This window comes from Coregonus clupeaformis, chromosome 6, assembly GCF_020615455.1.
Source record: "Coregonus clupeaformis isolate EN_2021a chromosome 6, ASM2061545v1, whole genome shotgun sequence".
NCBI classification, from domain to species: Eukaryota; Metazoa; Chordata; class Actinopteri; order Salmoniformes; family Salmonidae; genus Coregonus; species Coregonus clupeaformis.
In genome coordinates, this window is record NC_059197.1 from 17,370,199 (window position 1) to 17,390,979 (window position 20,781).

The following is a 20,781-nucleotide window of genomic DNA, read 5'->3' on the forward strand; positions in this document are numbered from 1 at the left end:
CTGTGGCATCTTTCTAGAGCTCCGACTTTCCGACCTGAAGATCACTGACGTCATGATTTGACCTCGTATTTTTCAGAGTACCAAGTTGTCTCGAAAGCACCATAAAACTAATGGTACCCTTCGCCAGCTCATATCTGTGTGAAGCTGGATTCAGTGCTCTTCAGTGCTATCGGCTGTTAATTACATAATTATTTTCACATGGTTGGGGTCGCGAGAATTTTCAGATATCAAAATGGGGTCGTGGGCCAAAAAAGTTTATACCCCTGGGCTATAGCCTACTCTATTTAATTGAGACCACACACACACCTAATCTTGCACGTATGGCTACTGAACTTGACGCAGCAGGAATGATGAGAGCGGACTTTCTCTTGAGCTACATTTTGTATATAGAATATAGTCTAACTTTTAGGAGGACGATTTGCAGGCAGAGACAGATACATGGTAATCAATATTTATTGAAAACGAAAAGGCGCAACGCTCGCTCACCATGGTAGCCTATGCGCACGTTGCATATTTTCCTTTTCAATGATGATAAATGTTTTTGATTGCACCGAAACTCGCCTCGCCCTCCTCTTCTTTCCATTGTCAATATTTATTTACAGACACTGTAATAAACTATGGTCTAATCATATTTTATTAAATTTCCTTGGAAAGATAACTGCCTCGTGATTCTCTGCCCATGCATGCCTACTCTATTATATTGAGACCACACATAAATGGTGCACTTGATCTCTCACGCCCAACTAGGAGAGAAGAGGTAGGCTACTAAACTTGAAGCAGTGAATTCTGAGAGTCTGTGAATAATGCGAAAAATATGTGCTTTTAATCCAATAGGTAGGGCTAACGCATACAAAGCAGAAAGACAACCGTTTTACAAATTATCTACGGGACAAAAAAATATAATTAATCCCAAAATTGTCTGTCTGACCGCCTGCTCCCAACCGCAGCATGAAAAATGCTGACCGCGCAGCAAAGATATCTGTCGGGACCACTGGTCTTCTATAATACTGTAGGTATGGCCCAGCCCAGTGTAAAATGCCCAGATGAGGTATGCTATGGTGAAGCCCATGGTGAGGTTTGTCACTCGGGGAGTGAGAAAGAAGAAATGTACTTTAATTGCCAAAGTCGTTTGGGTCTTATTTAATTAATCAACAGGCCCAAATGTAATTAGATTGAGGGGGGACTAGCGTTACAGCTTTCAGGTGATTGATGACTGCAAATTTCATTATCCCTCATGTTTGATAAACGCAGCTTCATCAAGTGCCAGCCAGACCCCCCCACACACACACACAGTTTTGTATTGCTATCCTTGTGGGGACCAAATAATTGATTCCCATCCAAAATCCTAATTTCCCCAACCCTAAATCTAACCCTTAACCTAAACATAATCCTAACAATAACCCTAAACCTAACCTTAACCCAAAACCCTAACCCTAAAACTATGCCTAACCCTAACTCCTAACCTTAATTATAACCCTAACCCTAATTATAACCCTAACCCTAAACCTAGCCCCTAAGCCTAAAATAAAAAAAAATATTGTGGGGACTGGCAAAATGTCCCCAATATTCCTTGTTTTACTATCCTTGTGAGGACTTCGGGTGCCCACAAGGATAGTTAAACAAAAACACAAACACATGCAAGCACACAAACACTAGCTTCCGAGTACACTCACCCTCACACATCTCCTTGGCGTGAACTTGCGACAGCTTTTGTAAAGATGATATTTGCGAAAATGCTCATGCACCCCAAGATGCCCCATGCCTGCATAACAATTATGAGTATGAGGTTCTCAATTTTTCACTGGCAAGACATATTGGATCTGTATCTCACTTTAGAGAGAGAGGGAGAAAGTGGTAAGAGAAACTACCCACTGGGCACAGACGTCATTTCAACGTCTAGTTTGGATTTGCATTTGGTTGAGTTGATATTTCCTGTCCACTTCCTCTTCTCTCATATTTAAGGGTTGTTTACTGTCTTCTCCTCCGCTCCCTGTACACTCACAGTATGAGTTGCTGTCCTCACAGTATGAGTTGCTGTCCTCACAGTATGAGTTGCTGTCCTCACAGTATGAGTTGCTGTCCTCACAGTATGAGTTGCTGTCCTCATAGTATGAGTTGCTGTCCTCGCAGTATGAGTTGCTGTCCTCACAGTATGAGTTGCTGTCCTCACAGTATGAGTTGCTGTCCTCACAGTATGAGTTTCTGTCCTTATAGTATGAGTTGCTGTCCTCACAGTATGAGTTGCTGTCCTCATAGTATGAGTTGCTGTCCTCACAGTATGAGTTGCTGTCCTCATAGTATGAGTTGCTGGCCTCACAGTATGAGTTGCTGTCCTCACAGTATGAGTTGCTGTCCTCATAGTATGAGTTGCTGTCCTCACAGTATGAGTTGCTGTCCTCATAGTATGAGTTGCTGTCCTCATAGTATGAGTTGCTGTCCTCATAGTATGAGTTGCTGTCCTCACAGTATGAGTTGCTGTCCTCATAGTATGAGTAGCTGTCCTCATAGTATGAGTTGCTGTCCTCATAGTATGAGTTGCTGTCCTCATAGTATGAGTTGCTGTCCTCATAGTATGGGTTGCTGTCCTCACAGTATGAGTTGCTGTCCTCATAGTATGAGTTGCTGTCCTCACAGTATGAGTTGCTGTCCTCATAGTATGAGTTGCTGTCCTCATAGTATGAGTTGCTGTCCTCACAGTATGACTTGCTATTCTCCATCCTCTTGGGCTCCTGGCTAGTAGGGACTTACACCATTGCCACTTGTCTTGTCCCCCCTTTCTCTCTCTCTCTCTCTCTCTCTCTCTCATTGTGTCTCATTCACCCAACCCTTCACTCACAGCTCAGCACCCAGCATTACATCTCCTCCCAGGTCTCCACTGTACTTTCCTTCCTCAATGGGTCTGTACTTGGCTCCATTGCCTCCTCTCTTTCCTTAATTGCCTATACGTCCTGTCCTTTCTTCCCCTCCGCCGGGTTGCTGCCAGTGGGCCTTGTCTGTTGTCAGAACTGGGAGGAGAACGTCTTTCATGGCTTTCCCTCTGGTAGTGTGTGGCGGGGTGTGGGGGGGGGGAGAGAGCGAGAGAGTGTGAGAGAGAGAGAGAGAGGATTTATTTCACTTTTGTTTACTATCTACTTCACTTGCTTTGGCAATGTTAACATACGTTTCGCATGCCAATAAAGCCCTTCAATTGAATTGATAGATCACATCGACTGCTTGTAAGGAAATAGAAAGCTGGGAAGACGACCCAACATGTTCCTGACTGGAGGCACATTTTATGTGGTTGAAATAGCCCACTATCAACTTTTATGATGCTACAGATGGTGTCTAACTGCTCATTTGCATTCTCTCAAGATGCCTCACTAAATATTTCTGGCCGCTTTATTTTCAACTCTCCATTTCGCAGCTTTTCTCTCATTGAATTAAACGGCAACATTGTCCTTTTTGCCTCCATGGATAGACGTTCACTTTTTCTGCCCCTTCCCAAAAGCATTTTGCGTGTAGGCAATTTGGTATGCGGACAGTTAGGCCCAAGCTTAGGCTTATGCGTTAATGCCAGATAGCCTAATATAATGAACGAAAAACCTCAATGTAGCCTATACAGTGGCTTGCGAAAGTATTCCTATTTTGTTGCCTTACATCCTGGAATTAAAATGGATTTTTTGGTTTTTTGACTAGGCCATTCCAAGATATTGAAATGTTTCCCCTTAAACCACTTGAGTGTTGCTTTAGCAGTATGCTTAGGGTCATTGTCCTGCTGGAAGGTGAACCTCCGTCCCAGTCTCAAATCTCTGGAAGACTGAAACAGGTTTCCCTCAAGAATTTCCCTGTATTTAGCGCCATCCATCATTCCTTCAATTCTGACCAGTTTCCCAGTCCCTGCCAATGGAAAAACATCCCTACAGCATGATGCTGCCACCACCATGCTTCACTGTGGGGATGGTGTTCTCAGGGTGATGAGAGGTGTTGGGTTTGCACCAGATATAGCGTTTTTCTTGATGGCCAAAAAGCTCAATTTTAGTCTCATCTGACCAGAGTACCTTCTTCCATATGTTTGGGGAGTCTCCCACATGGCTTTTGGCGAACACCAAACGTGTTTGCTTATTCTTTTCTTTAAGCAATAGCTTTTTTCTGGCCACTCTTCCGTAAAGCCCAGCTCTGTGGAGTGTACGGCTTAAAGTGGTCCTATGGACAGATACTCCAATCTCCGCTGTGGAGCTTTGCAGCTCCTTCAGGGTTATCTTTGGTCTTTTTGTTGCCTCTCTGATTAATGCCCTCCTTGCCTGGTCCGTGAGTTTTGGTGGGTGGTCCTCTCTTGGTAGGTTTTTTTTGTGGTGCCATATTCTAATCATTTTTTAATAATGGATTTAATGGTGCTCCGTGGGATGTTAAAAGTTTCAGATAAAAAATGTTAGGACCCAACCCTGATCTGTACTTCTCCACAACTGTTTCCCTGACCTGTTTGGAGAGCTCCTTGGTCTTCATGGTGCCGCTTGCTTGGTGGTGCCCCTTGCTTAGTGGTGTTGCAGACTCTGGGGCCTTTCAGAACAGGCCAAGCACGCCTCCAACTCAATCATTAAGTTTGCAGACGACACAATAGTAGTAGGCTTGATTACCAACAATGACGAGACTGCCTACAGGCAGGAGGTGAGGGCTCTGGGAGTGTGGTGCCAGGAAAATAACCTCTCACTCAATGTCAACAAAACAAAGGAGATGATCATGGACTTCAGGAAACAGCAGAGGGTGCACCCCCCTATCCACATCGACGGGACAACAGTGGAGAAGGTGGAAAGCTTCAAGTTCTTTGGCGTACACATCACTGACAAACTGAAATGGTCCACCTACGCAGACAGTGTGGTGAAGAAGGCGCAACAGAGCCTCTTTAACCTCAGGAGGCTGAAGAAATTTGGCTTGGCACCTAAAACCCTCACAAACTTTTACAGATGCACAATTGAGAGCATCCTGTCGGGCTGTATCACCACCTGGTACGGCAACTGCACCGCCTGCAACCGCAGGGCTCTCCAGAGGGTGGTGCGGTCTGCCAAACGCATTACCGGGGGCAAACTACCCGCCCTCCAAGACACCTACAGCACCCGATGTCACAGGAAGGCCAAAAAGATCATCAAGGACATCAACCACCCGAGCCACTGCCTGTTCACCCCGGTATCATCCAGAATGCGAGGTCAGTACAGGTGCATCAAAGCTGGGACTGAGAGAATAAAAAACAGCTTCTATCTCAAGGCCATCAGACTGTTAAATAGCCATCACTAGAGGCTATTGCTGCATATTGAAATCACTGGCCATTTTAAGAAATGTAACACTAATCACTTTAATAATGTTTACATATCTTGCTCTACTCATCTCATATGTATATACTGTATTCTATAATATTCTACTGTATCTTAGTCCATGCCGCTCTGTCATTGCTTGTCCATGTATATATTCTTAAATTCCATTCCTTACTAGATTTGTGTGTATTGGGTATATGTTGTGAAATTGTTAGATATTACTTGTTAGATATTACTGCACTGTCGGAGCTAGAAGCACAAGCATTTCGCTACATCCGCAATAACATCTGCTAAACACGAATATGTGACAAATAAAATGTGATTTGATTTGATTTCTCAATGAACAGCAATACTATTGACATTAGAATGGCCACTACTAAACTCGCTAATGAAAACAAAGGCATAATTAGCATCAACATTAGCATTTACAATAAACCTTTCAAAACATCCTGAAGCGGAAGAAACCAATAAACTAGAGGTGCGCAATATGTGGCTAAAAGTGCGAACATGACCGGTGCGGGCTCACCTAAGAAGCCAGTGCAATAGCTGTAGTAAGTAGCCAGGTTGGCGATACCAAACAAAGACAAAACAATGCTAAACATTTCTAAATAAATAATATGATAACCAGACTCTGGTGTTTTGTGTTCTTATATAATACAAAGCATAATATTTGATGAGAGTAGCGATAGCAAGAAATCAGCCCCAAGGTTCGCCAAAGTACGCGTCGTCTGGTCTTTAGCGTCCTAACGCAGGTAGCGTAGCGGGCAATGCTCTCCTAACCCCACCCATTCATTCAGGCTGCAAAGGCATCGGTTTCCTCCTTAACTAGCTTTAATGGCGTGCAGCCGGGGGAAAAAAACGGGGAAAATGATCATTCTGTCTTAATAAAACACAATTTTCCACCATCATGCTAGGGTGACTAATGCTACTCCCGTGCGTTGCGTACATTGTTCAGCCAATCAAGTTGCATCTGTTGTTTACCCCTGTCTGACCGCTGTAAATAAAATGGACAGGAGTAGCATTAGCCACCCTAGCATGGTGGTGGAAAATTGTGTTTTATTAAGACAGAACGCGTACCAAACAATGCGTGGGGAGAAATGGAGGGAAATGTCCCGACGTGGCGATGGCTCACAGGCATATCATCACCGTTCATTTATAAGCTCTGTGATCGTCACACTACCTCCAGGAGGAAACAGTTTTGAAGTTTTCCAGCTGCTTGGCCTGCGCTTTTTTTGCCTCTGGCCATGACAAGTGGATGTTCTTGACTGGGGAAACAGAGCCCACTGTATTCTTAGTTCCTACTGTACTCCACAGCCAGCCAGGAAGAGTCAGAGTTTGGTAGTGCCACTGCAGGATATAGACTAGAGAGCTTTGTTGTCTGTCAATGGCCCTATAATGTTCTATTTCGGAACTATACCTTGTTAATATATTTATAAGATACATTTTTCATATGCATATCATTTGTTTATGGCTTTAATGCAGATGTTTTTTTATAGTGCTCTTATTCATTTATTTTACAGAAGTCGTGAGTTTTTGGTTGGCGTTTTTATGTTTGTGATTTAAAATGCAAACCGATGCCAGAATATCAAACCCTTGTGAGTGCCTTTGCAAGTATGGAGTCTCATCACACAAATGTGTTCCACTTTGCTGCCGCTCTCGCCCGGCACCGCCTGTCACACACAAACACACACACCAGACCTAGGTTGAAATACTATTTTAAAAATCTCATTTACTTTCAAATACATTCATACAAGTAAGTGTTTAGATAGTTGAATATTTTAATGTATTTGGGAATACGATTGGAAAGTATTTTAAATACTCAAATATACTAACTCAAATGCACTCCCATACATTTAACCCAGGTATTTGAAATAAGTATTTGAAAATCCTGTCAAATACAATTTGTCAGACTATTTGGTTTTTACAAATAACCATTCAAATACTCAAATAAAAGTACTTGTTTTAGGCTGTGTATTGGAAAATACTCAAATACACAAAGTTTTAAAATACCAGATACTCAAATACACATGTATTTGAACCAAGGTCTGACGCGCCCGCGCACACACACACAAACACACACACGCTGGGGTGCAGATGCCTTTTGATATCTGGTGGCTTGGGCCGTGAGGCAAGGCGGGGTGCGTGGGTTAAAGTGTTTGGATTGGATGACTTCCTGGCCTGTTTATGGCTGGTAGCAACCTGGGAGATTTAGCGTTAGGTGTCAGATGGGCTGGGGTTGCCTGAGGTGGCCATAACCCATAATCTCCTGCTTCCACAGAGTCGACCCATGGTTAATCACACCACGCACAGCTTTATTCCTCTGGGGTGGTGTGTGTGTGTGAGTGAGTGTGTGTGAGAGAGAGAGAGACAGACACTGGCCTCATCTCAGCAGGCTGCCTGTATATTGGCCACACTTGCTTCCAACACACCTATGAGACTCCTGTTGCAACACACTTTCTCCTCCTTTAGACCAAACACTGTCACTGACCCCTGTTGTTAAACACACTTTAGAACAAACTAGGGCTGTCCCCGACGAAGAAAAATCTTGGTCGACTGAAAGTCGTCTGTTCTTTCGACCAATCGATTGGTAGAAATGTTAAAACTTGTATTTTTCCATATACAGTGGGGAGAACAAGTATTTGATACATTGCCGATTTTGCAGGTTTTCCTACTTACAAAGCATGTAGAGGTCTGTAATTTTTATCATAGGTACACTTCAACTGTGAGAGATGCAATCTAAAACAAAAATCCAGAAAATTACATTGTATGATTTTTAAGTAATTAATTTGCATTTTATTGCATGACATAAGTATTTGATCACCTACCAACCAGTAAGAATTCCGGCTCTCACAGACCTGTTAGTTTTTCATTAAGAAGCCCTCCTGTTCTCCACTCATTACCTGTATTAACTGCACCTGTTTGAACCTGTTAACTGTATAAAAGACACCTGTCCACACACTCAATCAAACAGACTCCAACCTATCCACAATGGCCAAGACCAGAGAGCTGTGTAAGGACATCAGGGATAAAATTGTAGACCTGCACAAGGCTGGGATGGGCTACAGGACAATAGGCAAGCAGCTTGGTGAGAAGGCAACAACTGTAGGCGCAATTATTAGGAAATGGAAGAAGTTCAAGATGACGGTCAATCACCCTCGGTCTGGGGCTCCATGCAAGATCTCACCTCGTGGGGCATCAATGATCATGAGGAAGGTGAGGGATCAGCCCAGAATTACACGGCAGGACCTGGTCAATGACCTGAAGAGAGCTGGGACCACAGTCTCAAAGAAAACCATTAGTAACACACTACGCCGTCATGGATTAAAATCCTGCAGCGCACGCAAGGTCTCCCTGCTCAAGCCAGCGCATGTCCAGGCCCGTCTGAAGTTTGCCAATGACCATCTGGATGATCCAGAGTAGGAATGGGAGAAGGTCATGTGGTCTGATGAGACAAAAATAGAGCTTTTTGGTCTAAACTCCACTCGCCGTGTTTGGAGGAAGAAGAAGGATGAGTACAACCCCAAGAACACCATCCCAACCGTGAAGCATGGAGGTGGAAACATCAATCTTTGGGGATGCTTTTCTGCAAAGGGGACAGGACGACTGCACCGTATTGAGGGGAGGATGGATGGGGCCATGTATCGTGAGATCTTGGCCAACAACCTCCTTCCCTCAGTAAGAGCATTGAAGATGGGTCGTGGCTGGGTCTTCCAGCATGACACTGACCCGAAACACACAGCCAGGGCAACTAAGGAGTAGCTCCATAAGAAGTATCTCAAGGTCCTGGAGTGGCCTAGCCAGACCTGAACCCAATAGAAAATCTTTGGAGGGAGCTGAAAGTCCGTATTGCCCAGCGACAGCCCCAAAACCTGAAGGATCTGGAGAAGGTCTGTATGGAGGAGTGGGCCAAAATCCCTGCTGCAGTGTGTGCAAACCTGGTCAAGACCTACAGGAAACGTATGATCTCTGTAATTGCAAACAAAGGTTTCTGTACCAAATATTAAGTTCTGCTTTTCTGATGTATCAAATACTTATGTCATGCAATAAAATGCAAATTAATTACTTAAAAATCTAACAATGTGATTTTTAGATTCCGTCTCTCACAGTTGAAGTGTACCTATGATAAAAATTACAGACCTCTACATGCTTTGTAAGTAGGAAAACCTGCAAAATCGGCAGTGTATCAAATACTTGTTCTCCCCACTGTATAGTCACACCCTATGTGTTTTAATAAAATCAACTATATATACATTGAGCTTGTCTGATGCTTTAATAAGCGCACTGTTTGATGAAATAAGACACAAATGACTCAAGAGAGAGCCAGAGATCAGTATAACCAGAAGAAAAAACCTTAACACGCTCAGACTGACTTTCAGAGATTCTGCCGTTACTCTACTGAATTTGCCGGTAATAGGCTACACGAGGAGTCTGCAAACGTTCTCATGTGGAATGCGAATTTATCTTACCATTTTTACCGATCTGCGTGCCAGTTATGGTTTTCATATGCACATTTACGTGGAACAGTTTCATTTCATTTATAATATCGTCTTCGTATCTCAAAATCATTGTTATGTGGTTAATCAAAATGATTCTATTGCCATTGCCAACTATGTAAAAATAGCCTACATAAAGCCAAGTAGAAAATATCCTGATAAAAATAAATATCCTATAAATCACATTGGCTACACATGGCCTGTCTGCAACGAACTTGAAACAATGTATCAACTATCAACTTGGGTCCGGCCCGAACCTAGTGCTTGCAAACATGCAACATTGTATAAAATATTCTGGGCCCTCAGAGTTTCCACTGCCAGTGAACTCGGGACAGACACAGCTGTATGCTATTTGTGCAAGGGATAAGAAATAATCAGGTAGGCCTATTTTATGATATTTCCACTGGATCAGAGCATGACATTTTTCCCTTTCCCGCTGAGTGGTTGTCAAAAGGAAGAGAGCTGGAAAGATTGTTCAAATACATGTCATTCTCAAAGGCTGTAAAAACAGACTTTGTTTGCTTGCTGTTTGAGGTGAAGAAAACATTACTTTGAGAAGCTCCAAAGGTCATTAGAGGTGGTGCGTTAAGCCAATCAGAAATACTATCAGATCCCCAAATGAGCACATTTATATGCCTACATTTGCGCGCGGGCCTGGTAGCCTATAGGGCTACTTCCTTGCGTAATCAGGTGTGCATCATTACTGAACATTGACAGTAGCGCTCTAAACAAAAGACAATGACTAAATTAACAAAACTCGTAAATGGAATGAAATCAACCAAAACTTGTTTCTCACAAGTGTAGCATAGGTTGTGCGCTCTGCAAACAACGTGTCCACTCCGACTATGAGATCGGTAAAAGACTGGAATAATATTATATTGAATGCATTAACAGACATTAACATAACCAAACAAACATTGTAGATTAAAATGATAGGAATTAACAGTAAATGTACTACTGGTGATATATGTTATGGAGAATTGATAGACTAACAATCTACGCAAACAATTCACAACAATTAAGTTATGAAACAATGAATGTGCACAATTTGGCGGGAGAGAGCACATTCTGGAGAGAGACGTGCATTGTGCAGCCACACTCCCCTTCTTCTTGGACTGTGCCATCCCCGCGGCCTCCGCAATGGATTAGTCTCGGCCTCTGCAATGGATTAGTTCACTGAGATGGGTGCGAATTAGAAAGCTGTCTCGTGTGCCATAAAAAGTAATATATGTTTGTGTGTACAGTATATGTACAGTACCAGTCAAAAGTTTGGACACACCTACTCATTCAAGGGTTTTTCTTTTTTTTTAAACTATTTTTTACATTGTAGAATAATAGTGAAGACATCAAAACTATGAAATAACACGTATGGAATCCTGTAGTAACCAAAAAAGTGTTAAACAAATATAAATATATTTTATATTCTTCAAATAGCCACCCTTTGCCTTGATGACAGCTTTGCACACTCTTGGCATTCTCTCAATCAGCTTCACCTGGAATGGTTTTCCAACAGTCTTGAAGGAGTTCCCACATATGCTGAGCACTTGTTGGCTGCTTTTCCTTCACTCTGCGGGCCGACTCATCCTAAACCATCTCAATTGGGTTGAGGTCTGGGGATTGTGGAGGCCAGGTAATCTGATGCAGCACTCTATCACTCTCCTTCTTGGTCAAATAGCCCTTACACAGCCTGGAGGTGTGTTGGGTCATTGTCCTATTGAAAAACAAATGATAGTGTCACCAGCAAAGCACCCCCACACCATAACACCTCCTCCATGCTTTACGGTGGGAAATACTCATGCGGAGATCATCCGTTCACCCACACTGCGTCTCACAGAGACACGGCGGTTGGAACCTAAAATCTCAAATTTGGATTCCAGACCATAAGACACATTTCCACCGGTCTAATGTCCATTGCTCATGTTTCTTGCCCCAAGCAAGTCTCTTCTTCTTATTAGTGTCCTTTAGTAGTGGTTTCTTTGCAGCAATTCAACAGTGAAGGCCTGATTTCACACAGTCTCCTCTGAACAGTTGATGTTGAGATGTGTCTGTTACTGAACTCTGTAAAGCATTTCTTGGGCTGCAATTTCTGAGGCTGGTAACTCTAATTAACTTCCATTCCTGTTGCGGTCCTCACGAGAGCCAGTTTCATCATAGCGCTTGATGGTTTTTGCGACTGCACTTGAAGAAACGTTCAAAGTTTCCGTATTGACTGACCTTCATGTCTTAAAGTAATGATGGACTGTCGTTTCTCTTTGCTTATTTGAGCTGTTCTTGCCATAATATGGACTTGGTCTTTTACCAAATAGGGCTATCTTCTGTATACCCCCCTACCTTGTCACAACACCACTGATTGGCTCAAACGCATTAAGAAGGAAAGAAATTCCACAAATTAACGTTTAAGATGGCACACCTGTTAATTGAAATGCATTCCAGGTGACTACCTCATGAAGTTGGTTGAGAGAATGCCAAGCGTGTGCAAAGCTGTCATCAAGGCAAAGGGTGGCTATTGGAAGAATCTCAAATATAAAATATATTTTGATTTGTTGAACACTTTTTTGGTTACTACATGATTCCATATGTGTTGTTTCATAGTTTTGATGTCTTCACTATTATTATACGAAGTAAAATAAAGAAAAACCCTTGAATGAGTAGGTGTGTCCAAACTTTTGACTGGTAGTGTATATGTATATGTGTATCTATGTACACTACCTTTCAAACATTTGGGGTCACTTAGAAATGTCCTTGTTTTAGAAAGAAAAGCAATTTATTTGTCCATTAAAATAACATCAAATTGATCAGAAATACAGCGTAGACATTATTCATGTTGTAAATGGCTATTGATGCAGATTTTTAATGGAATATCTACATAGGCGTACAGAGGCCCATTATCAGCAACCATCAGTCCTGTGTTCCAATGTCACGTTGTGTTTGCTAATCCAAGTTTATCATTTTAAAAGGCTAATTGATCATTAGAAAACCCTTTTGCAATTATGTTAGCACAGCTGAAAACTGTTGTACTGATTAAAGAACAATAAAACTGGCCTTCTTGAGACTAGTTGAGTATCTGGAGCATCAGCAATTGTGGGTTCGATTACAGGATCAAAATGGCCAGAAACAAATAACTTTCTCCTGAAACTCATCAGTCTATTCTTGTTCTGAGAAATGAAGGCTATTCCATTCGAGAAATTGCCAAGAAACTGAAGATCTCGTACAACGCTGTGTACTACTCCCTTCACAGAACAGCGCAAACTGCCTCTAACCAGAATAGAAAGAGGACTGGGATGACCCGGTGCACAACTGAGCAAGAGGACAAATACATTAGAATGTCTAGTTTGAGAAACAGACGCCTCACAAGTCCTTAACTGGTAGCTTCATTAAATAGTACCCGCAAAACACCAGTCTCAACGTCAACAGTGAAGAGGCGACTCCGGGATGCTGAACTTCTAGGCAGAGTTGCAAAGAAAAAGCCATATCTCAGACTAGCCAATAAAAAGAAAAGATTAAGATGGGCAAAAGAACACAGACACTGGACAGAGGAAGATTGGAAAAAAGTGTTATGGACTGACAAATCGAAGTTTGAGGTGTTCGCATCACAAAGAAGAACATTTGTGAGACGCAGACCAAATGAAAAGATGCTGGAAGAGTGCTTGATGCTGTCTGTCAAGGATGGTGGAGGCAATGTGATGGTCTGGGGGTGCTTTGGTGGTGGTAAAGTGGGCGATTTGTACAGGGTAAAAGGGATCTTGAAGAAGGAAGGCTATCACTCCTTGGGGCGGCAGGTAGCGTTGTACCAGTAACCGAAAGGTCGCTGGTTCTAATCCCCAAGCCGACTAGGTGAAAAATCTGTCGATGTGCCCTTGAGCAAGGCACTTAACCCTAATTGCTCCTGTAAGTCGCTCTGATTAAGAGCGTCTGCTAAATGACCAATTTATTATTTTTATTTACTCCATTTTGCAGCGCCATGCCATACCCTGTGGATGGCGCTTGATTGGAGCCAATTTCCTCCTACGACAGGACAATGACCCAAAGCACAGCTCCAAACTATGCATTAACTATTTAGGGAAGAAGCAGTCAGCTGGTATTCTGTCTATAATGTAGTGGCCAGCACAGTCACCGGATCTCAACCCTATTGAGCTGTTGTGGGAGAAGCTTGACCGTATGGTACGTAAGAAGAGCCCATCAAGCCAATCCAACTTGTGGGAGGTGCTTCAGGAAGCATGGGGTGAAATCTCTTCAGATAACCTCAACAAATTGACAACTAGAATGCCAAAGGTCTGCAGGGCTGTAATTGTTGCAAATGGAGGATTATTTGATGAAAGCAAAGTTTGAAGGACACAATTATTATTTCTATTAAAAATCATTATTTCTAACCTTGTCAATGACTACATTTCCTATGCATTTTGCTATATTTCCTATTCAAACTCATTTAATGTATGTTTTCATGGAAAACAATGACATTTCTAAGTGACCCCAAACTTTTGAACGGTAGTGTGTGTGTGTGTGTGTGTGTGTGTGTGTGTGTGTGTGTGTGTGTGTGTGTGTGTGTGTGTGTGTGTGTGTGTGTGTGTGTATACAGTGCATTCGGAAAGTATTCAGGCCCCTTGACTTTTTCCACATTTTGTTACGTTACAGCCTTATTCTAAAATGTATTAAATAAATATCCTAATCAATCTACACAACAATACCCCATAATGACAAAGCAAAAACAGGGTTTTAACCTTTAACAAATGACTCTAACCAAAGGACCTTTATACATCACATATACATATCACTCATTGCATGCACTTATTTTAACCTGATTTCGTTATTTTAGATGATGTAGGTCTAGACTCACCCAGCAATTATGCCATCAATCAGGAGATTAAGAACTGAATCCCGAAGTGGGTTGTGCACAGCCCTCTCTTTTTCCCCTGGGTCAATAAAACGTTTCTGTTTTTTTCTTGTTGTTGGTCAAGACCAATTCATCCGGGTCACAGCACCAAGTGTTAGCAGTTGATGTTATTCTTCAATAACACAGACCCCAAAGCAAATCAGGGGGAGAAAAATATATTTATTCAAAGAGAACTAATCATAGTTGTTGAGCTGGAAAGTAGATGGTATATGTTAATTCTTCCCTGTCCTCAATGTTTTCTCCACTGAACAAAGAGACAGGATGCAGTTTATAGCCTCAAGCCTAGAATGTTGCTGACCATTTAGCATTCCTTGCAATAACATTGGGCTACTGGCCAAAACCCCAAGTATCCTGTTTCAGGCTCAATGTATACAAATTAGAACTTGCCCCATGTAGCTATGAGTCCCTGGTTGGAACCCCTACAAAGATTCTAAACAGATGTTGAACTGAAAAACAACTATTTCCATTGATCTTGACCTCTAGTCCTCTATTGACCACTAGTCCTCTTGACCACTAGTCCTCTGCGTTGTGTGTATTTATCTTCAAATATTCTTACATGTGTATGTGTACTGTATGTGTATCTATGTATGTGTGTGTGTATACAGTGGATTCAGAAAGTATTCAGACCCCTTGACCTTTTTCACATTTTGTTACGTTACAGCCTTATTCTAAAATTGATTAAATAAATACAAATCCTCATCAATCCACACACAATACCCCATAATGCCAAAGCAAAAACAGTTTTTTTGAATTTCTTACACATTTATTAAATATAAAAAAACATATACCTTATTTACATAAGTATTCAGACCCTTTTCTATTTTAATGGTTATTTGTAAAAACCAAATAGTCTGACAAATTGCATTTGACAGGATTTTGAAATACTTATTTCAAATACCTGGGTTAAATGTATGGGAGTGCATTTTACTTAGTGTCTTTGAGTATTTAAAATACTTTCCAAGTGTTGTATTCCCAAATACATTAAAATATTCAACTATCTGAACACTTACTTGTATGAATGTATTTGAAAGTAAATTATATTTTTTAAATAGTATTTGAACCCAGGTCTGGTGTTTGTGTGTGACAGGCGGTGCCGGGCGAGAGCTGCCGCAAAGTGTGACATGTTTGTGTGATGAGACTGGATACTTGATATTCTGGCATCGGTTTGCATTTTAAATCACAAACATAAAACGCCAACCGAAAACTCACCACTTCTGTATGAAAAAAAAAAGAATAGCAGCACTATAAAAAAAACATCTGCATTAAAGCCATAAACAAATGATATGCATATGAAAAATGTTTCTTCTAAATATATTAACAAGGTGTAGTTCCGAAATAGAACATTATAGGGCCATTGACAGACAACAAAGCTCTCTAGTCTATAGTACATTTGAGTCATTTAGCAGACGCTCTTATCCAGAGCAACTTACAGTTAGTGAGTGCATACATAATTTTTTTATACTGGCCCCCCATGGGAATCGAACCCACATCCCTGGCGTTGCAAACGCCATGCTCTACCAACTGAGCTACACCCCTACATTCCCTCCCCTACCCTGGACGACGCTGAGACAATTGTGCGCCGCCCCATGGGTCTCCCGGTCGCGGCCGGCTACGACAGAGCCTGGATTCGAACCAGGATCTCTAGTGGCACAGCTAGCACTGCGATGCAGTGCCTTAGACCACTGCGCCACTCGGGAGACTATATCCTGCAGTGGCACGACCAAACTCTGACTCTTCCTGGCTGGCTGTGGAGTACAGTAGGAACTAAGAATACAGTGGGCTCTGCTTCCCCAGTCAAGAACATCCACTTGTCATGGCCAGAGGCAAAAAAAAGCGCAGGCCAAGCAGCTGGAAAACTTCAAAACTGTTTCCTCCTGGAGGTAGTGTGACGATCACAGAGCTTATAAATGAACGGTGATGATATGCCTGTGAGCCATCGCCGCGTCGGGACATTTCCCTCCATCTACAATGTTTGTTTGGTTATGTTAATATCTGTGAATACATTCAATATAAATGGATTATAATTTTTTTCCTCCCTCATCAATCTACATACAATATCCCATAATGACAAAGCATAAAAAACCTGAAATATCACATTTACATAAGTATTCAGACCCTTTACTCAGTACTACGTTGAAGCACCTTTGGCAGCGATTACAGCCTTGAGTCTTCTTGGGTATGACGCTACAAGCTTGGCACACCTGTATTTGGGGAGTTTCTCCCATTCATCTCTGCAGATTCTCTCAAGCTCTGTCAGGTTGGATGGGGAGTGTCGCTGCACAGCTATTTCGATCGGGTTCAAGTCCTGGCTCTGGCTGGACCACTCAAGGACATTCAGAGACTTGTCCCGAAGCCACTCCAGTGTTGTCTTGGCTGTGTGCTTAGGATCGTTGTCCTTTTGGAAGGTGAACCTTCGCCCCAGTCTGAGGTCCTGAGTGCTCTGGAGCAGGTTTTCATCAAGGATCTCTCTGTACTTTTTGGTACCCTTCCCCAGATCTGTGCCTCGACACAATCCTGTCTCGGAGCTCTACGAACAAGTCCTTCGACCTCTGGCTTGGTTTTTGCTCTGACATGGACTGTCAACTGTTGGACCTTATATAGACAGGTGTATGCCTTTCCAAATCATGTCCAATCAATTGATTTTACCACAGGTGGACTCGAATCAAGTTGTAGAAACATCTCAAGGAAACAGGATGCACCTGAGCTCTATTTCGAGTCTCATAGCAAAGGGTCTGAATACTTATGTAAATATTTCTGTTTTTTATTTTTAATAAATGTGCAAAAAGTTTGTTAAACATACTTTAGACCACAGGCAGCCGGTGGCACCTTAATTGGGGAGGATGGGCTCATAGTAATGGCTGGAAGGGAATAAATGGAATGTTATACAAGACATCCATGTGTTTGATACCATTCCATTCACTCCATTCCAGCCATGGCAGGGCCTCCATTCCAAACACTCCAGGCTATGTTAAAAATCCACTTAGCAGTTCTCACTCTTATCTCCTCTGTGTGTATGTCTCTCTGCAGGACCAATCAGATGGTGAAGATCCTGTACTCCTTTGGAGTTTTTGTCAGCTTTGCCATCCAGTTCTTCGTCCCGGCGGAGATCATGATTCCCCCGGTCCAAGCAAGGCTACGGGAGAGCTGGAGGGCACCCTGTGAGATGATCCTCAGAGGCCTGCTCGTCTGCCTCACCTGTGAGTACCTTCTCTCTGGCTAAAGTGTGTATATATATATGGTGTATGTATGGTGGACTGAATGACTGACTGACTGCTTGTTCGTCTGACCCGTGAGTACTTACACTGTATCTATGGTGATGGTGTATTAGAGCTGTGAGTGTGATGATCCTAGCCTTTATACGTTTGCTACAAACTATCCCAAGGGAGATTGTTTCTCTAGGGTTTGTGGGTAGCACGGCTGCCTGTGTATCCATGTAGCTGGGCTGTGAGAAACCTCTGAGAATCTTGTCTGTCCTCTGTGTGATTTACGTAGTGGGAGTGGTCTCAGTTGATCGGACCTGGAATTAATCTGTTTTGCTGAGAATCTCTTTTCGTCTGTGCCACGTTCTGGCTAAGTACTTAAATGAATATAAATCATGAAATATGAAAGACTTGACATATTTTTTCCTACGCAGGCAGGCAGGCAGACAGACAGGCAGCCCCCAGATGTTGAATGAATGAACGAGCAGAAGATTGACTGCGGAATGGCTGGTTGAAATGGTGCTTTCAATCATCTCACTGTGTCTGAGTTCAAATCCTTTTATGGTGTGTCTGTGTCTGTACGTATGGGGTGTTCTAATGGGATACCCCAGGGAGAACCCAACCCAGGGAGGTACAGATGTAGCTCCTCTCCTCTTAATCTCAAAGTAAACACTGATGCCGTTAGTTTCCCTCCTCTCCTCTCCATCTCAAAGTAAACACTGATGCTGTTAGTTTCCCTCCTCTCCTGTCTGAAATGATGGAAATGTTCAATTGGAAACATTTAGGTAGAGCTGGCTAACGGAAGGAAGAGTAGCATGACTGTAAAAGAGGAAACTGCTGAGGGGGAGGTGGAGGAGGAGAGCGTTAGAAACAGATCCTCAGGAGATGTCTGTCTGTCAACAGACGCTGCATACCAACCAATGTGGCCAGTCGGGGCCTGCTAGGATAGGATACTGCACTGTCAATGTGTGGAGGCCTGTTTGCCCAGTTTGATTTTAACCAACTCTACAGTCGTGGTCAAAAGTTTTGAGAATGACACAAATACTCATTTTGACAAAGTCTGCTGCCTCAGTTTTGATGATGGCAATTTGCATATACTCCAGAATGTCATGAAGAGTGATCAGATGAATTGCAATTAATTGCAAAGTACCTCTTTGCCATGAAAATGAACTTAATCCCCAAAATACATTTCCACTGCATTTCAACCCTGCCACAAAAGGACCAGCTGCCATCATGTCAGTGATTCTCTCGTTAACACAGGTGAGAGTGTTGACGAGGACAAGGCTGGAGATCACTCTGTCATGCTGATTGAGTTAGAATAACAGACTGGAAGCTTTAAAAGGAGGGAGGTGCTTGAAATCATTGTTCTTCCTCTGTTAACCATGGTTACCTGCAAGGAAACACGTGCCGTCATCATTGCTTTGCACAAAAAGGGCTTCACAGGCAAGGATATTGCTGCTACTAAGATTGCACCTAAATCAACCATTTATCGGATCATGAAGAACTTCAAGGAGAGAGGTTCAGTTGTCAGGGCACCCAAGAAAGTCCAGCAAGTGCCAGGACCGTCTCCTAAAGTTGATTCAGCTGCGGGATCGGGGCACCACCAGTGCAGAGCTTGCTCAGGAATGGCAGCAGGCAGGTGTGAGTGCATCTGCACGCACAGTGAGGCAAATACTTTTGGAGGATGGCCTGGTGTCAAGAAGGGCAGCAAAGAAGCCACTTCTCTCCAGGAAAAACATCCTCCAAAACATCCTGGGTGGGTGAATAGTGAGAGCCCTGTCCATGGTGCTGTACTGGCTGGGTGACCAGACAGTGCTGCCCATGGTAGACTTACCCTGACCTTTACCAGAGGGAGGTTATAAGTGAAAGCTAGGGACAACTTCATTCCATGAACTAAGCATTACTAGTCCCTCATCCACATCATCAACACAACATGTAATCCCTGTTCCCAGACTTCCCCCTCCAACCTTGTTTCTACAGTACAACGTGATGCAGCATCAACTATGAAGCTTAACATGCATTAGCTTGCATTGAAGCTGTCAAGTTTATAAATATATATATCCTAAAAAAGTAATTGATGAATTTATGTTGACTGAGGGAATATTCTGTGATCTTATAGTATCTCTATGGTTTGTCGTAAAACCCATCTTTGGATAAATTGAATCAGCCACTGAACCGTGGAGCCACCCAGAATTGATATACAGTGCATTCGGAAAGTATTCAGACCCCTTGACTTTTTCCACATTTTGATACGTTACAGCCTTATTCTAAAATGGATTAAATAAACAATTTTCCTAATCTATCTACCCAGTATACCCCATAATGACAAAATCGAAAAGAGGTTTTTTGATAAAATTAAAAATTAAAAAATTAAATACCTTATTTACATAAGTATTCAGACCCTTTGTTATGAGACTCGAAATTGAGCTCATGTATGCATCCTGTTTCCATTGATCATCCTTGAGATGTTTCTACATCTTGATTGGAGTCCACCTGTGGTAAATTCAATTGATTGGACATGATTTGGAAAGGCACACACCTGTCTATATAAGGTCCCACAGTTGACAGTGCTTGTCAGAGCAAAAACCAAGCCATGAGGTCTAAGGAATTGTCTATAGAGCTCCGAGACATGATTGTGTCGAGGCACAGATCTGGGGAAGGGTACCAAAACATTTCTGCAGAAGAACACATTGGCCTCCATCCTTCTTAAATGGAAGAGGATTGGAACCACCAAGACTCTTCCTAGAGCTGGCCGCCCGGCCAAACTGTGCAATCGGGGGAGGAGGGCCTTGGTCAGGGAGGTCAACAAGAACCTGACAGAGCTTCAGAGTTCCTCTGTGGAGATGGGAGAATCAGGCCTTTATGGTAGAGTGGCCAGACGGAAGCCACTCCTCAGTAAAAGGCACATGACA

General features: G+C 42.6%; 1 protein-coding gene across 1 annotated transcript in view; it reads left to right on the forward strand.

Moving 5' to 3' along the window:
• The window catches only part of LOC121567776 (proton-coupled amino acid transporter 4-like), a 205,306-nt gene that overhangs the window by 52,354 nt on the left and 132,171 nt on the right, over nt 1–20,781 (forward strand). Inside the window, exon 11 of the mRNA XM_041878046.2 lies at nt 17,697–17,866. Coding sequence (XP_041733980.1) covers nt 17,697–17,866 — 170 coding nt within the window. The remainder of the gene's footprint in view (nt 1–17,696; nt 17,867–20,781) is intronic.